Raw genomic sequence first — 24,748 nt, 5'->3', positions numbered from 1 at the left:
GGGTGGCGTGTTTGGCATCCATAGCAACCATAACAAGCAATATTGATTGATGGAAAAGAGATTTTGAGACAGTGGTAAGTAAAAAAGCAGAGTGAACCTATCTATAGGCTCGCCTGTAGGCTTGTAAGCAAGCCTAGCAGGTGAATTTCAGAAACAGGGACACTGGAATATTTTTTTGTTTGTCCCCTACATTGGTCCGCATGGGATTCGAACCGCTGCCCTCTGTCTTCAATCTCCGCCACGGGCCCTGTCACGATCCCATGTGCCACTTGGGCGGCCCTGTAACACAGGGCAAAAGGGGTATATTTAAAGTGCACACCCGTGCACAGCCGCACCCCCATTTTCGCCTCTTTTCATTAGCTCTTCACCAGGCCTTATCTAGTCAGCCGTGCCAACCACATCCCTGGCAATGTGTACCTACTTCAAGCCGCATACAAGTGTAACGCTCACAATTTTCTGCTGTCACTCTAACCGTCTCCATAGACTTTGAATGTGGACATTTTTTTTTAACTGTGTTGCTTCGAGGCCATATGCAAGAAAACGGCAACTCCTACAATAATGACAGTGTCATTTTGTGAAAGGCAAGAAAAATACCTGCGTTTTGATGTATAATTTGTGTTAATGAAGGCAAAATTGAGCGTTTGTTCGGACATGAAGAAAAGATTGAGAAAGCCACAATGGGTGGCGTGTTTGGCATCCATAGCAACCATAACAAGCAATATTGATTGATGGAAAAGAGATTTTGAGACAGTGGTAAAAAAGCAGAGTGAACCTATCTATAGGCTCGCAAGCAAGCCTAGCAGGTGAATTTCAGAAACAGGGACACTGGAATATTTTTTTGTTTGTCCCCTACATTGGTCCGCATGGGATTCGAACCGCTGCCCTCTGTCTTCAATCTCCGCCACGGGCCCTGTCACGATCCCATGTGCCACTTGGGCGGCCCTGTAACACAGGGCAAAAGGGGTATATTTAAAGTGCACACCCGTTGCACAATGGGTGGCGTGTTTGGCGTCCATAGCAACCATAACAACCAATATTGATTGATTTTCTGCTGTCACTCTAACGCAGCAACTTAAGTGTTCCTGATGTCACACCTATGCGTCACTGCCCTCTGTGGAGAATGGGACAAATGTGCTTGCACATCAACCTATGGACTCAGACGGACTGTAAATCATCATCTTCCTCACTCAAGGTAACCTTATGGCTTGTAGGAACACTGCACATGTATGATAAGACTGTAGCCCTTCAACCGGCCCTTGAAAGGTTGCTGAAGACAGTGAACACCGTGGAATTCCCAGTATCACTGTGGTCCTGGGTTTTTTCACCTTCCTGCTAAGTGTTTCTGCCACCTCCTCTCAACCACTGAATACAAGCAGTGTTGCCAACTCCTCAGTTAGCAAAATCGCTATGCTAGTCAGTGTGGCTGCTCTACCAGGTGTAACAATGAAGTTTAACACCCAGGCATCCATGAAAAAAGAATTTCTGAAATGTAACAGAGTTAGAAGTTAGCAGAGAGTTAGCTCGCTAGTTTCCATCTAAATATAATATACCAGGTTCTGACTGAGGGATTTCTAAAACAAATTAAAAGGCACAGCTCTGCTATCACTTCCGACATACATGAAGACAGGAAAGTAAGCAGCAGTGATGTTTGTAGGGTTACTGAAGTTTGGCTAGCTGGTATATAGTGATGTGCTATGTGACTAGCGAAACAGCTATGTTAGCATAACATTAACACAGTGATGAACGGGAACTTTTTTTCCACTGGATAAGAGTTAAGGTGAGGGTTCCCGATGGTTAGGGACAAATGCAGTGGCATGGCAGGATGCTGTAAACGGACCAAACAACTGAGATAATCCATCCACATACGAGGTTAGTCATTAATGTGCTGCTGCATTGCCTGGGCTGTAGTTACATGGTAAGGTTTTAAAAACTGAGCTTTAAAATGAATGAAATCAATATCCTTATTTTCCTTATTATATTGTTTTATGTACTTTAATAATGAAGGCTTATAGAGCAAGGCCACTTTTGACTCACAAAGTGCTCACCCAGACTAAAAAACAGGAGGTTTTAGTGCATATTAATAGATAGACACAGAAAGGAGGAACTTTCCATATAAGCAATGTTTGAAAGTGTGTGTGACGTCTGAAGTACAGAAACAATACCATATAAGACACATGTTGAGCTAAAAATGTTAGAGCTCTTGCAACTGGCGTTTGAGCTGTGCAGGGGTCTCTCTCTTCCGGAAGATGATTGAATAAAAAGAAATATAAATGTTTTAACACACTATGAGTCGGTTTTCTGTGTTCTATCATGGGGACAAAAGAATCGGGGTTTAATAATGTGCATTTTTGTATTCTGTTATGAAGTACCGTCTCTTTCTACCTGTAGATGAGAACAAGCGTGTCTCCCGGCTATGTGAGGTTCAGGACTGGGGTTCCTCCGTGTCAGTGTGCGGACTCGGTTTGGCCGCCTTTTCCCTCGGCCCGCTCCTCCGTGCCCTAAAACTTCAGGCCAGCCTCACCGAGCTGCGAATTTCTGAAAACAGTATGTCTGACAATCTTCTCCCTGAGCTGATTGCCACAACGCTCACCATGCCTCGTCTGCAGCTGCTGGACATTTCTGCCAACTGCATTACAGGGGACGGCCTGGAGAAGGCTGTAAATGCTTTAAAGGGACAGAGTGCACCTGCATTCCCGGTAAGGGCCTCAGCTAGCCAATACTGGCAGCTCCAGGTTTACCATCTAACCTGTATTTAACTACCTCTGGTCTTAATAACTACCTTAGATCTTAATAACAAGCTAACCTGATTCGTATCAATGATATCTGTCAGAGAGAATTGGCTCTCGTGATCATTTGCTTTTTCTGCTCGTTTCCACTCAAAGTGCCTGGAGGAGCTGGACCTCAGTATGAACCCACTGGGGGACGGCGTGTCTGAGTCTCTGTCCTGTCTGCTGTCCTGCTGCCCTGTGCTAGCCAAGCTGTCTCTGCAGGCCTGTGGCCTCACTGCTCGTTTCCTTCAGCAGCATCGACTGCTGCTAGCCAGCGTGCTCACAGGTGACTCTCTAACAAGCAGCTGACTGAAGCCTTAAGCTTCACTGAACTCCCACCCATAAGCAAAACTGCAACTAACTTTACATCTTCTGAACGTTCAGGCACAGGCCATTTGAAAGCAGTGTGCCTGTCCCACAGTCCCCTGGGCTCCACCGGCTTTGAGCTGGTGTTAAAGACTCTGCCCCTCCACTGCCTCACACACGTGGACCTGTCAGCTGTCTGCAGAGGGCCTGCTGATTACCCGGCACTGGAACACCTCGCCAAAGTCCTGTCACAGGTGTGCACGCAAAAATCATGCAATGTCATTTATTGTCGAAAGATATAACTGTGCAATCAGGTTAAGACTTTTGTGTTTTTGCAGGACGAGTGCTCTCTGACCCACCTCAGCCTGGCTGCAAATGGGCTGACAGACAGCAGCGTAGCTACCTTGGCGAGGTTTGTGTGTGAGGGCGTCATTTCTACGGCTCAGTTATTACTCATGTTATTAGGGCTTTGCCTTTGTTTAAATTGTCACCCTTTACTGGCCTGTTGGACTTTTTATTATTATTTCACAGGTGCCTCTCGTCGTGTCCCACACTGGTGAGTCTGAATCTGTCAGGAAATCCGTCTGTTACATCAGCGGGACTTCACAACATCCTGGCGTCTGTCAGAGAGGCCCGTCGACCACTGACACTTCTAAACCTCGAAGGTATGCATATGTGTGAACTTGGAGATACTCCATGGACATGGAGTTTCACACTAATTCACAATTTGGATTTCTTTGATGTTTTTATCACCTGTGCAAAGTTGTACTTGGCAACAGTTTGTTTCTTGCTATCAGTCTGTTTCCTTTTGACACATTTCTAAGTTTGAACATTTAGTATGTATGCACAGAGGTGTTACATGGTGAGTACACACACAGACATTACAATATAGAAGTGTGGTTTAAAGATTGGAAAAAAAAAAAAGATTAGTTGTGAATTAATTTTCCATTTTATGGAGCAGAAAACATTACTGGATGCTAGCTAATAGGCTACATTTGGATGTCAAATATTTATAGGGGGGGGTGGGGGGTGGGATGGAAATTATGGATATGAAATAAAATGTTTCTTTGTTGCTTAACCTGCAGGTTGTCAGGTCTCTGGCCCCTGGGAGAGTCAAGACCTGGACAGTTTGTCAGAGCTGGTCCAGGATATCCGTCTTTGCTCTCAGGCCCTCAACAAGCTGGACCTGACAGACCTTGAAGCAGCGATGGGACAGGACTCAGTCACACGGACACTTTCTCGACCGAAACTCCAAGTGCCTCCTCTCTGCCACCTCCACTTGAGGGTGGCAGGTGTGTTCATAATAAATAATTAATAATGAATTATTAATTTCATAATAATTCATAATAAAAGTGGTCATTTTTATAAACATTTTGTTTAATGAGGCTACACCAAAAAGAAACTAGATGAAAACAAAATAAAGTGACATGGTGTCCACCAACAGTCTGATAGCTTGTGTTTTATGCATTTTTGTCTGCCTTATTTATACATGTAAAGCTCTGTATCTGTATAAAGAGTTTGTGTTAGTGTGTGAGAGGTTTTGTGTCACAATGGTCCTGTTTTGTAGGATTTGATTAAAAAAAACAAACACAATTAAAGTAACCGACGATGCTATACGTTGACATTGTTCTTTCACTGTAAGACTCAGCAGGCTATGGTGAATAATCACAGCGATTTTCAGGTCTCTGAAGAAATCTATCTAGAATCTATGACAGTGTAAAAACACCCTGCATTTTTAAATGTGCGGCGACATTTGAATGAGGCGCATAGCAGCAGAGGGAGCCAACGCACCACAAATGGTACACAGCCACAGATGCGCTTTGTGCAATGTATTTGTGACATGCAGGAGTGTCAATGTGGATAAGTTGAAAATCAAAAGCTAAAGAGCTCATTCTTGCACTGTTTTGATCAGAACACATGTGGGAATTTTCAAGTGTTGAGAATTTGTAATTATAAAGTGAATTGGGGAAAGATATTAGATACTGCCACTGGCTAGATTTCAACCCGGGTCTCTCGCTCCCAAAGCGCGTTCTCCATAATATATTTCAAGCGTTTACCACAACTGAGAGGTGAAAACTGCTGTTTCTTCGTGTTACAAAATGTTCTGTAACTCCAAAAGTACACGGGCTGTCGACATCATTCTTTCACTGTAACAATCAGCAGGCTTTAATAAAAACTTTTTAAAAAAAATCAAGGCGGTTTTCAGGTCTCTAAAGAAAAATACATCTAGAAGATATGACGAGTTGAAAACGCCTCGGTTACAGAATTTCAGCTGTCATTTTCACTCAAGTCTCCATATACTTTGAATGTGGACATTTTTTAACTGTGTTGCTTCGAGGCCATATGCAAGAAAACGGCGACTCCTACAATAATGACAGTGTCATTTTGTGAAAGGCAAGAAAAATAGCTACGTTTTGATGTATAATTTGTGTTAATGAAGGCAAAATAGAGCGTTTGTTGGGACATGAAGAAAAGATTGAGAAAGCGACAATGGGTGGCGTGTTTGGCATCCATAGCAACCATAACAAGCAATATTGATTGATGGAAAAGAGATTTTGAGACAGTGGTAAGTAAAAAAGCAGAGTGAACCTATCTATAGGCTCGCCTGTAGGCTTGTAAGCAAGCCTAGCAGGTGAATTTCAGAAACAGGGACACTGGAATATTTTTTTGTTTGTCCCCTACATTGGTCCGCATGGGATTCGAACCGCTGCCCTCTGTCTTCAATCTCCGCCACGGGCCCTGTCACGATCCCATGTGCCACTTGGGCGGCCCTGTAACACAGGGCAAAAGGGGTATATTTAAAGTGCACACCCGTTGCACAATGGGTGGCGTGTTTGGCGTCCATAGCAACCATAACAACCAATATTGATTGATTTTCTGCTGTCACTCTAACGCAGCAACTTAAGTGTTCCTGATGTCACACCTATGCGTCACTGCCCTCTGTGGAGAATGGGACAAATGTGCTTGCACATCAACCTATGGACTCAGACGGACTGTAAATCATCATCTTCCTCACTCAAGGTAACCTTATGGCTTGTAGGAACACTGCACATGTATGATAAGACTGTAGCCCTTCAACCGGCCCTTGAAAGGTTGCTGAAGACAGTGAACACCGTGGAATTCCCAGTATCACTGTGGTCCTGGGTTTTTTCACCTTCCTGCTAAGTGTTTCTGCCACCTCCTCTCAACCACTGAATACAAGCAGTGTTGCCAACTCCTCAGTTAGCAAAATCGCTATGCTAGTCAGTGTGGCTGCTCTACCAGGTGTAACAATGAAGTTTAACACCCAGGCATCCATGAAAAAAGAATTTCTGAAATGTAACAGAGTTAGAAGTTAGCAGAGAGTTAGCTCGCTAGTTTCCATCTAAATATAATATACCAGGTTCTGACTGAGGGATTTCTAAAACAAATTAAAAGGCACAGCTCTGCTATCACTTCCGACATACATGAAGACAGGAAAGTAAGCAGCAGTGATGTTTGTAGGGTTACTGAAGTTTGGCTAGCTGGTATATAGTGATGTGCTATGTGACTCGCGAAACAGCTATGTTAGCATAACATTAACACAGTGATGAACGGGAACTTTTTTTCCACTGGATAAGAGTTAAGGTGAGGGTTCCCGATGGTTAGAGGACAAATGCAGTGGCATGGCAGGATGCTGTAAACGGACCAAACAACTGAGATAATCCATCCACATACGAGGTTAGTCATTAATGTGCTGCTGCATTGCCTGGGCTGTAGTTACATGGTAAGGTTTTAAAAACTGAGCTTTAAAATGAATGAAATCAATATCCTTATTTTCCTTATTATATTGTTTTATGTACTTTAATAATGAAGGCTTATAGAGCAAGGCCACTTTTGACTCACAAAGTGCTCACCCAGACTAAAAAACAGGAGGTTTTAGTGCATATTAATAGATAGACACAGAAAGGAGGAACTTTCCATATAAGCAATGTTTGAAAGTGTGTGTGACGTCTGAAGTACAGAAATAATACCATATAAGACACATGTTGAGCTAAAAATGTTAGAGCTCTTGCAACTGGCGTTTGAGCTGTGCAGGGGTCTCTCTCTTCCGGAAGATGATTGAATAAAAAGAAATATAAATGTTTTAACACACTATGAGTCGGTTTTCTGTGTTCTATCATGGGGACAAAAGAATCGGGGTTTAATAATGTGCATTTTTGTATTCTGTTATGAAGTACCGTCTCTTTCTACCTGTAGATGAGAACAAGCGTGTCTCCCGGCTATGTGAGGTTCAGGACTGGGGTTCCTCCGTGTCAGTGTGCGGACTCGGTTTGGCCGCCTTTTCCCTCGGCCCGCTCCTCCGTGCCCTAAAACTTCAGGCCAGCCTCACCGAGCTGCGAATTTCTGAAAACAGTATGTCTGACAATCTTCTCCCTGAGCTGATTGCCACAACGCTCACCATGCCTCGTCTGCAGCTGCTGGACATTTCTGCCAACTGCATTACAGGGGACGGCCTGGAGAAGGCTGTAAATGCTTTAAAGGGACAGAGTGCACCTGCATTCCCGGTAAGGGCCTCAGCTAGCCAATACTGGCAGCTCCAGGTTTACCATCTAACCTGTATTTAACTACCTCTGGTCTTAATAACTACCTTAGATCTTAATAACAAGCTAACCTGATTCGTATCAATGATATCTGTCAGAGAGAATTGGCTCTCGTGATCATTTGCTTTTTCTGCTCGTTTCCACTCAAAGTGCCTGGAGGAGCTGGACCTCAGTATGAACCCACTGGGGGACGGCGTGTCTGAGTCTCTGTCCTGTCTGCTGTCCTGCTGCCCTGTGCTAGCCAAGCTGTCTCTGCAGGCCTGTGGCCTCACTGCTCGTTTCCTTCAGCAGCATCGACTGCTGCTAGCCAGCGTGCTCACAGGTGACTCTCTAACAAGCAGCTGACTGAAGCCTTAAGCTTCACTGAACTCCCACCCATAAGCAAAACTGCAACTAACTTTACATCTTCTGAACGTTCAGGCACAGGCCATTTGAAAGCAGTGTGCCTGTCCCACAATCCCCTGGGCTCCACCGGCTTTGAGCTGGTGTTAAAGACTCTGCCCCTCCACTGCCTCACACACGTGGACCTGTCAGCTGTCTGCAGAGGGCCTGCTGATTACCCGGCACTGGAACACCTCGCCAAAGTCCTGTCACAGGTGTGCACGCAAAAATCATGCAATGTCATTTATTGTCGAAAGATATAACTGTGCAATCAGGTTAAGACTTTTGTGTTTTTGCAGGACGAGTGCTCTCTGACCCACCTCAGCCTGGCTGCAAATGGGCTGACAGACAGCAGCGTAGCTACCTTGGCGAGGTTTGTGTGTGAGGGCGTCATTTCTACGGCTCAGTTATTACTCATGTTATTAGGGCTTTGCCTTTGTTTAAATTGTCACCCTTTACTGGCCTGTTGGACTTTTTATTATTATTTCACAGGTGCCTCTCGTCGTGTCCCACACTGGTGAGTCTGAATCTGTCAGGAAATCCGTCTGTTACATCAGCGGGACTTCACAACATCCTGGCGTCTGTCAGAGAGGCCCGTCGACCACTGACACTTCTAAACCTCGAAGGTATGCATATGTGTGAACTTGGAGATACTCCATGGACATGGAGTTTCACACTAATTCACAATTTGGATTTCTTTGATGTTTTTATCACCTGTGCAAAGTTGTACTTGGCAACAGTTTGTTTCTTGCTATCAGTCTGTTTCCTTTTGACACATTTCTAAGTTTGAACATTTAGTATGTATGCACAGAGGTGTTACATGGTGAGTACACACACAGACATTACAATATAGAAGTGTGGTTTAAAGATTGGAAAAAAAAAAAAAAGATTAGTTGTGAATTAATTTTCCATTTTATGGAGCAGAAAACATTACTGGATGCTAGCTAATAGGCTACATTTGGATGTCAAATATTTATAAGGGGGGGGGGGGGGGGATGGAAATTATGGATATGAAATAAAATGTTTCTTTGTTGCTTAACCTGCAGGTTGTCAGGTCTCTGGCCCCTGGGAGAGTCAAGACCTGGACAGTTTGTCAGAGCTGGTCCAGGATATCCGTCTTTGCTCTCAGGCCCTCAACAAGCTGGACCGACAGACCTTGAAGCAGCGATGGGACAGGACTCAGTCACACGGACACTTTCTCGACCGAAACTCCAAGTGCCTCCTCTCTGCCACCTCCACTTGAGGGTGGCAGGTGTGTTCATAATAAATAATTAATAATGAATTATTAATTTCATAATAATTCATAATAAAAGTGGTCATTTTTATAAACATTTTGTTTAATGAGGCTACACCAAAAAGAAACTAGATGAAAACAAAATAAAGTGACATGGTGTCCACCAACAGTCTGATAGCTTGTGTTTTATGCATTTTTGTCTGCCTTATTTATACATGTAAAGCTCTGTATCTGTATAAAGAGTTTGTGTTAGTGTGTGAGAGGTTTTGTGTCACAATGGTCCTGTTTCGTAGGATTTGATTAAAAAAAACAAACACAATTAAAGTAACCGACGATGCTATACGTTGACATTGTGTCTGTGAAGGTTCTCAGTCATCCAGGTCATCGTAGTCAAAGGAGTTTGCAAAGAAAAGCGTCTGGACTTCTTTAAGTTACTTGAAGACGTTTCACCTCTCATCCGAGAAGCTTCTTCAGTTCTAAGGTCAAATGGTGGAGAGTCCCAGATATAACCCTAGTGGGAGTGTCCCCCCACAGAGGGACAAAAGGACCCCCTGATGATCCTCTAATCGCCTGAGCCAAGGTGTGGAACTGGGTGTGGGTCCCAATCAGCCAGAGTTTCGGGTGATTTCATTGTGAAACCTGGCCCCACCTTATCATGCGAATTCCTGAGGTCAGATGGCCCAGGGTGTGAGTGGGCCTTAAGGCGTCTGGGAAGGGATCTCAAAACTGGATTATAGATGGCAGAGAGTTGGTGTCGTAAACCACCGCCTCTGTTCAAAGATGGTCGCTCACAGTGGACATAGATGGCTTCTTTCACTCCTCTTTCAAACCATCTGTCCTCTCTGTCCAAAATGTGAACATTGGCATCCTCGAAAGAGTGTCCTTTATCCTTAAGATGCAGATGGACAGCTGAATCTTGTCCTGTGGAGGTCGCTCTTCTGTGTTGTGCCATGCGCTTGTGAAGTGGCTGTTTGGTCTCTCCAATGTAGAGGTCTGGGCATTCCTCGCTGCACTGTACGGCATACACCACATACACCACGTTGACATTGTTCTTTCACTGTAAGACTCAGCAGGCTATGGTGAATAATCACAGCGATTTTCAGGTCTCTGAAGAAATCTATCTAGAATCTATGACAGTGTAAAAACACCCTGCATTTTTAAATGTGCGGCGACATTTGAATGAGGCGCATAGCAGCAGAGGGAGCCAACGCACCACAAATGGTACACAGCCACAGATGCGCTTTGTGCAATGTATTTGTGACATGCAGGAGTGTCAATGTGGATAAGTTGAAAATCAAAAGCTAAAGAGCTCATTCTTGCACTGTTTTGATCAGAACACATGGGAATTTTCAAGTGTTGAGAATTTGTAATTATAAAGTGAATTGGGGAAAGATATTAGATACTGCCACTGGCTAGATTTCAACCCGGGTCTCTCGCTCCCAAAGCGCGTTCTCCATAATATATTTCAAGCGTTTACCACAACTGAGAGGTGAAAACTGCTGTTTCTTCGTGTTACAAAATGTTCTGTAACTCCAAAAGTACACGGGCTGTCGACATCATTCTTTCACTGTAACAATCAGCAGGCTTTAATAAAAACTTTTTTAAAAAAATCAAGGCGGTTTTCAGGTCTCTAAAGAAAAATACATCTAGAAGATATGACGAGTTGAAAACGCCTTCTTTGAGCAGTTTTGTAGGAATGGCGTCTAAAAGACACGTTGGTGGTTTGGAGGAAGTAATTATTGAAGTTAACTCAGAAAGATCAATTGGAGAAAAAGAGTCTAACTTAACATCGATGGTACTAAAGGTAGCTGTAGATTATATTACATCTGTGGGATGATTATTGGTAATTTTTTCTCTAATGATAAAAATGTTATTTGTGAAGAAGTTCATGAAGTCATTACTAGTTAACGTTAAAGGAATGGTTGGCTCAGTAGCGCTCTGACTTTTTGGCAGCCTGGCTACAGTGCTGAAGAGAAACCTGGGGTTGTTCTTATTTTCTTCAATCAGTGACGAATAGTAAAATGTTCTGGCTTTGCGGAGGGCTTTCTTATAAAGCAGCAAACTATTTCTCCAGGCTAAATGATGAGCCTCTAAATTTGTGACACGCCATTTCCTCTCCAGCTTACGAGTCATCTGCTTTAGGCCACGTGTTTGAGAATTATACCACGGAGTCAGGTACTTCGGATTTGAGGCCTTAGTTTTCACATGAGCTACAGTATCCAGAGTCGTACGTAGTGAGGAGGTAAAATTTTTAACAAGACAATCGACCAATGTTGGAGTAGCGTTCAGACAGCTGCTCTGCTCTGTGTTGGTACAGGGCATTGAAGATGATAACAGTGGCTGGATTATATTCTTAAACTTAGTTACAGCGCTTTCAGAAAGACATCTACTTTGATAAAGTCTACTCTCCACTGCTGTGTAATCAATTATTGTAAATGTAAATGTTATCAGGAAATGATCAGACAGGAGAGGGTTTTCAGGAAACACTGTTAAATGTTCAGTTTCTATGCCATATGTTAACACAAGATCTGTGATTAAAGTGGTGGGTGGGTTCTTTTACATTTTGAGAGAAGCCAATTGAGTCTAATAACAGATTAAATGCCATGTTGAGGCTGTCATTTTTAGCATCTACATGGATGTTAAAATCACCCACAATAATTATTTTATCTGAGCTGAGCACTAAATCAGATAAAAAGTCTGAGAAATCAGAGAGAAACTCTGTGTCAGTCCCAGGTTGACAATATATGATAACAAGTAAGACTGGTTTCTGAGTTTTACAGCTGGGGTGGACAATGTTAAGCATCAGGCTTTCAAATGGATTAAAAGTCTGTCTTGGTCTTTCGTTAATTAATAGACTGGTGTGAAAAATTGCTGCCACACTATAAACGCTATACCTTCTCCCGCACAGAGAGAATTATGACCTTGTTTTCTGCTTAGCCTTCACCTAAGGATTTACATCCCTGATAAGCAGAAGGAGTCTCACTATCTGTTTAACGTCTCCCATTACAATGGCCTCACTGTGTTAACTTTCCACATGCATGTAAAGGAGTGGCAGGAGTGCTCTTACTATGGTAAAGTGAGAAAGTGATATTACTATAACTAATGTGATATAATTAAATATGTGATTAATGCATGAGAAAAGAAATCTGCCACCACATTCCACCCTTTGTGATACCACAATTAAGAATCACATAAAAACATGGGGATTTCTTTTCTAACTACTGAACATAACATCAGCACAATTACGTACTCAAAGAAATTCCATAATGTGCATCCTCCCTATAATCAGTAGGATAAATAAAACCAAATTCACACTTTATGGTCATCTTCTCTCCATCTGAGTCTCCACCCTTTGTTTGAAGGATGGCAGTTATAAAAGAAAACACAATATGAGATCATATACAGAAATGAAACAGCCTCCGTTGTTCATCTGCAGAAGAAAACTTTAACCTTAGTTACATCAAGCTGCTCTTTCATAAGAACCCGTTGTTTAGATAAGGAAGTCTTTCAGTGTATGATATATTTTTCCCAATTAAATCCATCAACCCATGTTTCCCAATTTATTAATGGTTTCTGTAAAAGACCCTCATCCCCAGTGTTATTAGGGATTGAGGCGCACATGCCTCACCAAATATCACACACACTCCTTTGTGGCATTTGCTTTGCCCTGTCCAGATGTTTGCCATAAAGGACAGTGACTATATCTGTACCTAAGTGAATACCACAAACATAAACTAACTTCAATGTTAGTGCTTCCCAAAGTCTGGGGTAAAACCCAGAAGTAGCCATGAATTTCCACACAGCCAACATAAATCAAACACTTCTGAGCTAAATTTACAACAAAGAGATCAATCTTTCCCCTCTCTGTCTATGCAGTGTGCTGTACTCTTTACTACTATAGACCCATTTAAACAGTGTAAACCCTCTCAAAGGCATTTACAATTATCTTTACTGTCCCCACATCAGTGATTGGAGAAACCAAAACAACCACATTTAACTCTAGAAGAACAACCTCATTCTTTAGGTGCTTCCAGCATCAAAATCAATCACTGAAATGTGATGAACCCAAAATCCTACTTTAGGGTGTCAAACAACATGTCAAAGTTAAGTACACATGTCAAAAGAACTCACAACTGTTGTTACTATGTTTACTCAGACAGTGAGGACCTAATGCACTTACGCATCAGGAACTGACATGCTAGAAAATCAGTCTAGCTACCCTACAAAATATACACAAGTAATTATTAGTTAGGTTGCTGTAAAAATTGCATGCTATAACTACTCCAGTCACTTCTACTCAGGCTCAGGACTCTAACAGAGTTTGTGATGTTCAGAGAATCATGTAAATGCATATCAGTTATAAGATGATTAGAAATGTCACACCAACGACCCCCTTAACTCAAAGACCCACGGAACTACTTCAGGCACAACTGCCTGATTGTTTAATAAGGTGTCATCTGCATTCATGATCCCTCTTGGGTGACACAGAGTCTGCTCTGCAGTCGCTGAGTTGGAGCTTGGCACGCTGTTGTTGGAGGAGGGCGCTCTTTTCACCCCTCACCCTCTCGTTCCAGTGCAGCTTTATGGTTATTGCTGTGGTTCTGGAATCTTCTCATGATGACTAGTAGGGCCCCAAACCGCACGACCTTTGACCTCAACCACTGCCTGGGCTGTCAGCTCTGCTATGAATGGTCCCTGCTTCTCGCTGGGTCTCTGAAGACTTCTGATCAGCACCCAGTCTCAGTCAGGAGATTCCACCCTTGGGGTGATTTCTTCCAGCAATACTCTGGCCACTGCACCTGTATCTCCCTACTAGAAGGAAAAACTTCTAACCATTTGGAAAACATATCAACCAACATCAATCCACATTTTTCCTTTCAGTTTAGTCAACTTCACTTATAGGTTTTCAAACCCTCATCTGAACATGGGTGTACCACGTGTAGAGGTTTAATACCTTTAATACCATAACATGTTAATCCTATAAGTCACAGTAAGAAGCCATGGAGATAATCGTCATGAAAAACTCATGGAAAACACAGAAACCATTGTTTCATGTTACATTGTTTCATGTTAAACCTGGAATCCCTCCTCTTGACGCATGGACACTCCCATGAATCAACTCATCAGAACTAGGCACCTTTCTTAAAGAAAAAGGTTAGTTAGATCATTACCAATGCAACGTCAGGGCGTCTCCTCCGGAGTAGCTGTGTAACCCTGCAATAAAAGATGTCAGTGTATTTTGCATATTAAGTTTGCTTAACACCTGGCTCTGCCAGGAGCCTGCATACACGCCATCATTGCCTGGAAAACAAGATCTGGAAGGTAAATCAAACTTCACACTTGCAAACAATTGTAGATCATAAGAGTAATGAAGTATTCAGCATCAAAGACAAGTATCCTGTGCAGGTTTTCTTAAACCATTAAACCACAATTATTGCCATAATTCGCCCCAGACATGGATCATCCCATGTGTTTATTCAACATTACTGTAACCAGTGACTTTCCTTAAGCAATGTCACTCACACTTTTCATCACTGTGAGCTCAACAGTAATCAGATAATGAGCCAAACACTACAAATGTCACACAATCACTGCACTTCTACTCTAACATCACTTGTCTGTCTGTGCTGAATCCTTCACAAGCACTCTTAGAGAGAAACAAACATTAGCAAAACATATGAAGCATCCTGGAGGTCAGTCCTGGATCAGCAGATTCCAGAGGTGCTGCAAAAAGTTCATAAAGTTAGCACTCTGCTGCAAAAGAAGTAATACTGGTTTCAAACACAGTGTGTTTCACATTGTATTCACATTTTCTCCAACATTTTCTCAACAACATAGTGTAATTGCATAACCAAAATATAACCTGTAATCACAGTAATCCTGTGAAAAAAAATTGACCTGTTGTATGTCCTATAAATGACAGAATCAGATCACATGATTAACCCTCTGCTGTAGAAAAGAGAATGTAAATGTTAGCGCTGCGCAGGTGTATACACACTTTCTCAAAGTGACCTCTGCATTTGGCAATACTAGGTCATAAATAACACTCCGCTGGTAAATTCACAGACACAGAAAGTGGCATTTAAAAGGTTAAATCAGCACGCAACCTAGGATGTTGCTGTCATCTTTCCACTGCTTTAAAAACAGAGAAACACACATAGATACATCCACCTTGTCGTCATGTGGAGGTGCAACCTCACTACTTTTAGCATTTATCCACCTTAATTAAAATCTATGGTCAGAGCTTTGTGACTTTTTTTTTCTTTTTTAAAAAATTTGTAATAACTTCCTGCACACGTCGGGCCCAATTCATGCATTCAACTGACCCGTCTGTGTTTTGATTAAAATTTTGTTTCCTAATGAAGTCAGCAGTGGGTGGGTGAAAGCCGTTAATCAGAACATAACTTAACTGCTGCTGATGTGGGCTGGCCTTCTCTACACACTCTTCAAGGCCGCTATGTTTTCTGCCAACTTCTAACATTTGACATTTTCCAACAATACAGAGTGTTACTATAACCAACAAGCAGCCAGTAAAAACAGTTTCTTTCACACAAAATCAGTAAAACAGAAAAGTAGCAGCTAAAGGGTCAAGTCTACCCACACTCATGTAAACATACAGTCTCTCCTCCTCTGGTCTCTGTCATCCTTCTGCTTCTGCAAAAACAAGCAAACAAACACACACACGTCCATCCTTTTTTCACTGTTTGGGTGGATTAGGCATTAGAAGTGACTAATCCTAAAATAGTTACCGTCTTCTCAATTTCAAGTCAGTCACACTTAGTCCACATCATCAGTCCAGCCACAGTCCTCTGCATTTGCATTTATACCAATCAAATGCATTCATCTAGTCACATGCATTCATAACGATCATTGCTGATAGTGGAAAACCGCGCACAAATTTAAATATCCACTGACAGGAATATTTCGTCATTCCAAAAACAAAAACAATTCTCATTGCTTTTGAAATGGATTGAATCGCTACAATCCTTTTAAACACAGGATTTCCCATCTAATATGGTCAGCGTTCTATGTAGGAGAATTTTTTCTCAGAAGCCAATTGTAATATAGAGAAGCTCACCTTGTATTTGCTCTCAATTAAAGTAATTTATAGCGCTTTTGCTCCCAATCATGCAGGCCTGCTTTTAAATCATCAACACACAAAATATCACCCCCAGAGGGACGATACCTGGCAGGGTTTTTCCTAAGTGCACTGTTACAAAAAAACCCCAACAACCCCAAAACACATATTAGGCCCGGTTCCGGGCATGTCTAAGTGTAAAAAAACAAAACAAACTGTCTTTCTCTTAGAAAAAGAAAAACAACCCAAACCTAACTGGCAGAATCAGCCTGGTACTAAAACAAAAACCCCAAAATCTACCGGAAAAATCACAGGAAAAGTTTTGCCTTCAGGTGAAATAACAGGCTGTAGGGGTTGGAACCTGCCATGCAGTGCTGCAGTCACTGCTTCTGGCTTTAATTAACAACTGATGCTTACATGGTCTGAAATCAGGCTTAAGAGTCACTACCTTTGTTAATTTTCCCCACATCATATTTACTGGTTGCCCACAAGTGCTCCAGAATATCACACAATTCTGGAAAGTCTGGGGCCAACCAACATAGTTCCACCTGCTAAATACACAGCTAAACTTGCACCCTTTTTTATTAGCAGCTGCACAGTTCACACAACACTAATGTTCACCATTAAAAGCTTCCTAAACACTTCATATCAATGTTTTATCACTGGAATGTGAACTTCTTCCCCAGTTCTGTGCTTTTTTTTTTAAACTTGTTTTTCATTTTCACAGACCCAATCATTTCATTTAACTTTTCTTCCCCTTTTTTTCCCTCCCCAAACATAAAACATGTAACATGCTGTCAGGTATTTCACAAAACAAGTTTGGTCTCATGTAATCAGAGTGTGTATCTGGGTGCAAGCTTCACCCATACATCAGAAACAGGAAACTCATTTCAACCCTCTGCTACATCTTATTCACTTGTTTTATAATCCAATATCTTTCCCTGATCTAGTAACAATCAACTAATTTGCATATCAGCTATTAACCCACCAAGTTGACAGGACAACAGAAATGTATGTTCATTATCACAAAAGAGAATTTCCTTCATACAGTAAATTACTTGTGCTGCACCAATCAAGCAGAAAGTATTTCACAATTTACTATATTAACAACTAAATTTATTGTCTGATCACTGGTTGGTCAAACCAGAATCTCTTTTTTTTTCCCTTCACAAAAGTTAAACTCTTGTTCTGCAACCTGGAGAGTTAGTTGGCAGCAGTGGATACACTCAGCGTTTGATAACAAGTGTCTGTGAAATTTGCACAATTTTAACACTGACGACAGATAACAAGCTGATCTTCATTGCATGTGTGTGTGTTAGTAGGCAGGTTTAATGGATGTGTGTGCAGTGGAGCTGCAGATTCAGCAGGGCATGTCCTTAAAGCTGCCTTTCCTTCACATTTATCTCTGTTTATGTGTGTGTTTTAGTTTTACCTTTGTTGCTATCCTACGGACTCTTTATCAACCTTCACAGGGGGTAGCAGGAGGAGAGAAGCTGCAGAGAGGCGTGTAAGACTGCAACTCTGGTTCCTGGTCCCAACTCTGGATAGTCAGTTGGTTTTAGTTTTTTAAATACTGAATTGCTTATACTTTTGACTCAGATTTCAAGCACAGAAAAAAAAACCCAACAACATAGTATATGAACTGCAATAAGTAATAATATTAGTAATTAACTAATAATATATTCTATCATTACTAACTTAAATAGAAACTAGTATTTCAGTTTAACAAAAGCTAAACAAACACCTGATAAAAAAGACTGAAGAGAATTATCAACAATTATGAACAATAAAAAAATTGAAACAGTTAGGTCCATAAATATTGAGACAACGACACAATTGTTATTATGTTCTACACCACCACAGTGTCTTGTAAGTCAAACAATCAAGATGTGATTTAAGTACAGATTTCCAGCTTTAATTCAGCAACATTAACAACAGTTTGGTTAAATATAAAGACTGTTTTAGCGCCTCATGTCCATGAGGCTAGACCCACAAAATCAGCACCACCTTAAGTGGTTGCTGGTTTGTGGGTCTTTCTGCTTTGATTTTTGTATTTAATAACTGAAAAGCATGCTTGGATTGACAGGAGGTGACTAAACCGACCATTGAAGGGCATCCCATTTTTATGCCTTCGTTTTTGGTGGGGGTTTTTTTTTTACAGTGCGCTCTGGATCATTATCTATTTGTATTGTGAAATTCCTTAGTTTTCATAATATGTATATTTTTCCAATCCTAAAGTTCTTACTCGCTCTGTCTCTGTTAGATTCATTTTGGATTTCTAGCCCAATGGTGAATCAATGATGTGAATCAACACATCACGGGACCTCATACTGACTTGATTGATTGATTTAAGTCAACAGCTACCTGACTAAAGAGCCTTTATTTTGCTTAATTTGTCTTGGAATAACAATGGACAGACCTCTCATGTTTGAAGCTGCTTCTCAGTTAAATGTGGAGTAAACTGAGCCTCCGAAAATGATGGGCTTTCTTGATTGATGATGTTGATGTACAAAAGCAAAATTACAAACATTGTGTTATCATCCAAATATTAATGGACTAAACTCTTAAATAACTTGCCTTAAATTTTTAAGCATGTGTTTATGAGTTCATACCCCTCACTGGAGTCTGGGTCAGTGACGTTCCGCATTTGACTCTGCAGCAACATGGAGCAGATGTTATATTGGCTCTCCAACAGCAGAAAGGAGTCCAGATTACAGCAGAGCACGTTAAGTAGTCTGCAGCAACACACACAAACAAAAACAGAGACATCAAAATACAGAGAGGCCTGGCAGTCTGAGATATTGTAACAGAACCGCAGCACAGAGAAAAACAAACAGTATATTTCTACCACACTATACAGCAGGGTAAAATCGTGCAAGCAAAGACCCCATTTATTCTTTTTGTTGTCTAATTCCCCCAGCCTTTTATGTCTGCAAGTACTAGGTTGCCCAACATAATTTTTCCGCCATCAGCTTGCTGTAGCCAATTGTAAGCTTTGTTAAGTAGCAACCCTTAGGAAAGGTTTCATGGTTGATTTTCAGTTGCTGGTAATGAAGCCAGACTCATGCAGGCTGCTCAAATCCAGGAGCTTTTTGAGAAAGTAAAGAAGCAGAAGCCAACAAAAACTCTGTGTTTGAGGCCAAGGTTCATCGCCAGTAGAGAAAATAAGAAAAAAACAATACCAATACCAAATTTCCCTCCTTCACCACTTTATCCCTTCAGTACCAAAGCTGATTTTGTATTATACTGGATTTAAGATCGTATTAGTTTTCCCATATGTACATCAAGGATACGCACCAATAATCATAACAATCTAGTTAATGTTTACTGTCTACCTGCTCTCTAGACTATACCTCTGCAATTAATTCTGCCAAAATTGGTCCCTCATATTAAATTTCCCGCTAATTGTTTTTTTTCAAAATGAGATTTTCCATGCTTTATACCTGCCTTTATACCGAGAGCCAAGAAGGCAGCAAAGAAGGTAACAAAGAAGGCAACAACGAAGGCAACAACGAAGGCGAAAACTGAAATGCTTAAGCATACTGGCACAACTGAGAGGACTACACTACAAAGAGACTTCACAAGATGGTATAACAGGCAGAAAGCCAGAGGATGCCAAAAACCGTAACATGGTATAATGAGGTGAAGTGCCAGAGAGGATGCCGTTTTCACTGCCAACAGTGAATGCCCTTTAAGATCTTAATCATATATAAAATAACAACGTCTCAGAGCTTCATTTTTATGTTAGGGTTAGGGTTTAGGGTTAGGGTCTCAAATAAGAAGAGCGCTAATCCTCTGTCTGTGTTTGCAATACGAGCCAGAATATCTGCAATGAGACTCAGGGTTGCTGCAGGAGACTTTAACTCAGCCTGCAAAGCACAGAAAATAAACACACAAAATTACCAACTGCTTCAGGAAAATTGGCACCTGCACAGATACTCAACATTGAAATAACACTTATCTTTCACAATAATGGAACTGAAGAAAAAACTACTACATTTCATAACCAAAGCCTCTGTAATTCAATTTTCTGGAAGGCTGAACGATGGCAAGTCCTTACGCAGAGGACAGCTATGTTACTCTTAAGATGAGGAGTCTACATTTGAAAATTGTATGTTTTGATGAATTTTTAAAAATTATTGCACTAAAAATGTAAAAGGAAAGTAGTTTACATGCCGTCTAAGCATCGGCACCGTTTCAAAAGTACCGGTTAGGTACTGGTATTGGATAAAACCTAAACGATACCCATCCCTATTTAGCAAACATGTGCTGGGCCTGACTGTTGTGTGTGTGATGTGATCAGTATGCTGCTGATTTGCATAAGCAAAAATGATGTAAATAGAAAACACTGCTCCTAATGAATAAAAAACAGGAAATACAAGAAACGAATAGTTATGTCTATAACTTCTGTTCCCTGAAGTAGAGGAACGAGGTACAACACATAAGTATGGGATACCACGCCCTCGCGTGTCCTGTCTGAAGAAACCTTTATTCACACCTTTAAGGCAGATGACATGTGATGACACGCGCACGGCCCCGCCTGCACATATAGCCGCTGTCATCACAGTCATCCCTCAGTTCGATAGCAGCTCTTCACCGAGCCAAACTGCTCAGTGGGGCCACCTTGTGTTGTACCTCGTTCCTCTCCTTCAGGGAACAGAAGTTATAGACATAACTATTCGTTCCCTTTCAGTCGATTCACTCGGTACAACACATAAGTATGGGACATATATACACGCCCCGCAGAGCAGCCACCGAACCGGAAGCGGACCACCACATCGTTAGTGAGTGGTAGACCCAGCAGAAAGGACAGCATGAGCCACCGAAGGGGCTGTAACGTCCAACCGATAAAACCGCACAAAAGTGTGCGGTGATGCCCAAATAGCTGCCGCACAAATATCAGCTACAGGCACCCCTTTAAAAAGAGCCCATGAGGTTGTCATCCCCCTGGTGGAATGAGCTCTCACCCCGTGGGGCAAAGCAAGACCTCTGGTGCCGTATGCCAGTGAGATAGCTTCTATAATCCAGTGGGACAGCCTCTGTTTGGACAGAGCTCTACCTCTATTTGGATTAGCGAAGCAGACAAACAGCTGGTCACATAAACGCACATTCTGAGTGCGCTCAATGTAGGTGCGTAGCACACGCACTGGACAAAGAAAATGCATCCTCCTCTGCTCCTCAGATGCAAAAGGAGGGGAGCAAAAACTCAGCAACTCAAACTCCATTGAGCTATAAGACGCAGGCATGATCTTGGGAAAATAGGCAGCATTTGGACGCAATACGACCTTGTGGCCATCAGAAGAGAACTGTGTGCAGGAGGGATGCACAGACAGCGCATGAAGGTCACCCACTCGCTTTGCTGAAGCCAAACAAGAAGTAATGCAGTCTTATATGAAAGAAATTTTATATCCACAGACTCAATGGGTTCAAACGGGGGCTACAAAAGGCCTCCAGCACCAAAGACAAGTCCCAAGCAGGGACACTGGACTTAAGCACGGGCCTCAGCTGGCAAACTCCTTTCAGAAAACGTATGGCGAGGGGATGTGAACCTGGTGTCACCCCGTCAAAGCCAATATAACAAGCAGATATAGCCGCTAAATAAACCTTAATTGTCAAAAATGAAAGGCCCTTATCCAGCAGCTCCTGCAGGAATGTCAAAACATCCACAATAGAGCACTGAAATGGGAGAGTGTGGCGGTCCTGGCACCATTGCTCGAAGGCTTGCCATTTGTAAGCGTACAAGCCTCTAGTAGATGAGGCCCTCGCGCTCTGAATTGTCGCTATCACACTAGGTGGCAAAACCCTTAGCAATCAAGTTTAACCTCTCAGCAGGTAAGCATGAAGGCGCCACAGATCTGGGCGTGGATGAAACACTTCTCCTCACGCCTGAGAGAGGAGTTTCCTGCGGAGAGGGAGCTGCCAAGGACTCGCTGCTAGCAGGCTGATTATCTCTGCATACCACGACCTTGTGGGCCACCAAGGGGCCACTATAATCAGAGAGAGGAAATGTGACGCACTCTCTCTAGAACTGGAGATATCATTTCCACTGGGGGAAATGCATACAGGAGCACGTCTGGCCATTGGTGCACTAGCGCGTCCAAGCCCAAGGGTGCATCGTGGTCGATTATGGAGAAGACCAGGGGGCAGTGAGTATTTACCCTGGAAGCAAAAAGATCTATTTGCGCCTTGCCAAATAGATCCCAAATCTGAGCCACTATTAAAGGGTGTAACCTCCATTCTCTCACCAAAGGACCCCCCCTGGAGAGAAGGTCCGGCCCCAGGTTCAGGCGGAAATACCTTAGAGCTAAGAACACTGCTAACAGCTCTAAGTGGTTGATGTGCAGCTGGCACTGGGCTGCGGACCAGATTCCTCTCACTGATGCACACTCGCACAGCGCTCCCCACCCTCTTAAAGCGAGCATATTTCCAAACCGAGAAAAGTAATCTGCTGACTTGGGATTAGCGAGCTCTTTTGAAAGTTCACAGACAACCCCAGTGTCTGAATGTATGACAGAACCAGTGACAGCTGTGTCTCCACCTGCTCTCTGGAGCAAGCTACGAGAGCCCAGTCGTCTAGGTAGGCTAAGATACGGATGCCTCTCTCTGAGGGGCGCTAGCGCTGCCTTGGCACATTTCGTAAAGGTGTGAGGACCGAGCGACAGCCCAAATGGCAGCACTAGATGTGAGTGAAGTTGGCCCCCCCACCTTCTTCAAATCCAACAAAAGTGGTATCAAACGTTTGTGCTACGTTTGTGCTGGTTTGTGCTGCAAAAATTTTCATTTGTGCTGCTATCATTTTAAAGATATTAATAAAAATTTCTAGAGGTCATCAAAGGTCAACCAGCCCCCCCATATTAATGGAATCAAACAAAATTGGTGTCAATCAGTTGTGCTATGTTTGTGCTGGTTTGTGCTGCTAAAATTGTCATTTGTGCTGCTTCTGTTTTAAAGATATTAATGAAAAGGTAAAGGTCAAAAGGTCAACCAGCCCCCCCACATTACCCAAATCAAACAAAATTGATGTCAAACGTTTGTGCTATGTTTGTGCTGCAATTTTTTTTGTTTGTGCTGCTAACATTTTAAAAATTTTAATAAAATAAGATGCGTGCTTAATCATCCAGGTAAGTAAATCCCAAAAGGTTGATTCTGTTCATCTGGACATTTTCAGTTGGAGAAACATTTCGTCACTCATCCAAGTGACTTCTTCAGTCTCAGCTGACTGCAGGTTTCCCCAACCTTATAAACAGTACATTTGCATAGTGAAGGAAACTAGCACCACTGAATGAACAAAGTGCTGGGGGGTTAGATCCATGATTGTTAGTATCCAAATTCTTATGACCATTGATCAATGACAACTAATCAAAGCCTACTGATTAATGGCCATGAGTACCATTCACAGAAAGTGGGGAATGGCTACAATCACAGCGTTGTAGGATGGCGAAAGATGTACCCATGGGCCCCCCTTCTCGATTCAGAGATGGTCAGCATCCTGACAGCCCGATGAACGAAGCTGTCACTCAGTCTGTGTGCCCGGAGGCTCTTCAGTATCCTTCCTGATGGCAGCGAACTGAAGACGCTGCTGAAGGGATGAGTGGAGTCACCTGTAATGGAGAGGACCTTCCAGATGAGGCAGGTGCAGCTGCTCTCACTACCCGTTGTCATTTTTTCCTGCAGAACCCAGTGCAGGAGTCATACCACACAGTGATGCAGCTGGTGAGGATACTCTCAACTGTCCCTCTGTAGAAGGTGCTCATAATGGGGTTTGAATCTCTTGTGCTTCTCAGTTTGCAGAGGAAGTAGAGTCGCTGTTGGTCTTCTCCACATTCAGGGACAGGTTGTTGTTGCTCTACCACTCTGCCAGATGGTTAACTTCACCCCTGTAGTAGATCTCGTCGTGGGTCAGCAGAGTAAAGAGAAGCGGGCTCAACACACATCCTTGGGGAGCCCCCGTATTCAGTGTTCTTGGGCTGGAGGTGTTGCTGTCGACCCGTACTATCTGCTGTCTTCCTGTCAAGAAATCTAGCAGCCAGTTATACAGCAAGGTGCTGATCCCCAGCAGATCCAGTTTGTGAATGAGTTGCTGGGGAATGAAGGGAATGAACTGAAGTCTATGAACAGCACTCTGACATATGAGTCTCTAGTGTTGAGATGTGTGAGGGCTGAGTAAGGGGCAGTTGAAATTACATCATCACTTGAGTGTTTTGACGAAAGCGATAATTTGATTTGATGCATGACTAACCGTTCAAAGCACTTCATAATGATGGAGGTGAGTTTGACAGGACGGTAGTCCTTAAAGCAGGAGGTAGATGACTTCTTGGGTACAGTAATGATGGTGGAGGCTTTGAGGCATGTGGGAATGGCGGTACTGATTTTGGCAAGGGATCTCCACACACTGTCTGGGCATTGTGTCACCACGGTC

The 24,748-nt window shown here is 42.6% G+C and overlaps 2 protein-coding genes across 2 annotated transcripts; both read left to right on the top strand.

The window, feature by feature from the left end:
* The first annotated feature begins 1,036 nt into the window (after nt 1-1,036).
* On the top strand, nt 1,037-4,652 carry LOC146496318 (tonsoku-like protein). The gene is made up of 8 exons (XM_085144262.1): nt 1,037-1,192; nt 2,389-2,696; nt 2,883-3,054; nt 3,153-3,328; nt 3,413-3,486; nt 3,606-3,739; nt 4,160-4,366; nt 4,642-4,652. The coding sequence occupies exons 2-8, from the start codon at nt 2,547-2,549 to the stop codon at nt 4,650-4,652; spliced, it is 924 nt and encodes a 307-aa protein (XP_085000388.1). The 5' UTR covers nt 1,037-1,192; nt 2,389-2,546.
* Nucleotides 4,653-5,766: 1,114 nt separating this feature from the next.
* On the top strand, nt 5,767-9,549 carry LOC146496317 (tonsoku-like protein). Its single transcript, XM_085144261.1, has 7 exons — nt 5,767-5,866; nt 7,293-7,600; nt 7,787-7,958; nt 8,057-8,232; nt 8,317-8,390; nt 8,510-8,643; nt 9,064-9,549. The coding sequence occupies exons 1-7, from the start codon at nt 5,767-5,769 to the stop codon at nt 9,258-9,260; spliced, it is 1,161 nt and encodes a 386-aa protein (XP_085000387.1). The 3' UTR covers nt 9,261-9,549.
* Nucleotides 9,550-24,748: the final 15,199 nt, after the last annotated feature.

Source organism: Neolamprologus multifasciatus, chromosome 19 (genome assembly GCF_963576455.1).
Source record: "Neolamprologus multifasciatus chromosome 19, fNeoMul1.2, whole genome shotgun sequence".
Classification (NCBI taxonomy): Eukaryota; Metazoa; Chordata; class Actinopteri; order Cichliformes; family Cichlidae; genus Neolamprologus; species Neolamprologus multifasciatus.
The sequence above is the reverse complement of the archived record's forward strand: the minus strand, read 5'-3'. Positions and strand labels throughout refer to the sequence as shown.

Coding starts and splice junctions, on each gene's coding strand:
- LOC146496317 (XM_085144261.1), top strand. CDS start 5,767: ATGGGATTCGAACCGCTGCCCTCTGTCTTCAATCTCCGCCACGGGCCC. Junction 7,601..7,786: donor AGAGTGCACCTGCATTCCCG/GTAAGGGCCTCA, acceptor TTCCACTCAAAG/TGCCTGGAGGAGCTGGACCT. Junction 8,391..8,509: donor AGCGTAGCTACCTTGGCGAG/GTTTGTGTGTGA, acceptor ATTATTTCACAG/GTGCCTCTCGTCGTGTCCCA.
- LOC146496318 (XM_085144262.1), top strand. CDS start 2,547: ATGTCTGACAATCTTCTCCCTGAGCTGATTGCCACAACGCTCACCATG. Junction 3,329..3,412: donor TCGCCAAAGTCCTGTCACAG/GTGTGCACGCAA, acceptor GTGTTTTTGCAG/GACGAGTGCTCTCTGACCCA. Junction 3,487..3,605: donor AGCGTAGCTACCTTGGCGAG/GTTTGTGTGTGA, acceptor ATTATTTCACAG/GTGCCTCTCGTCGTGTCCCA.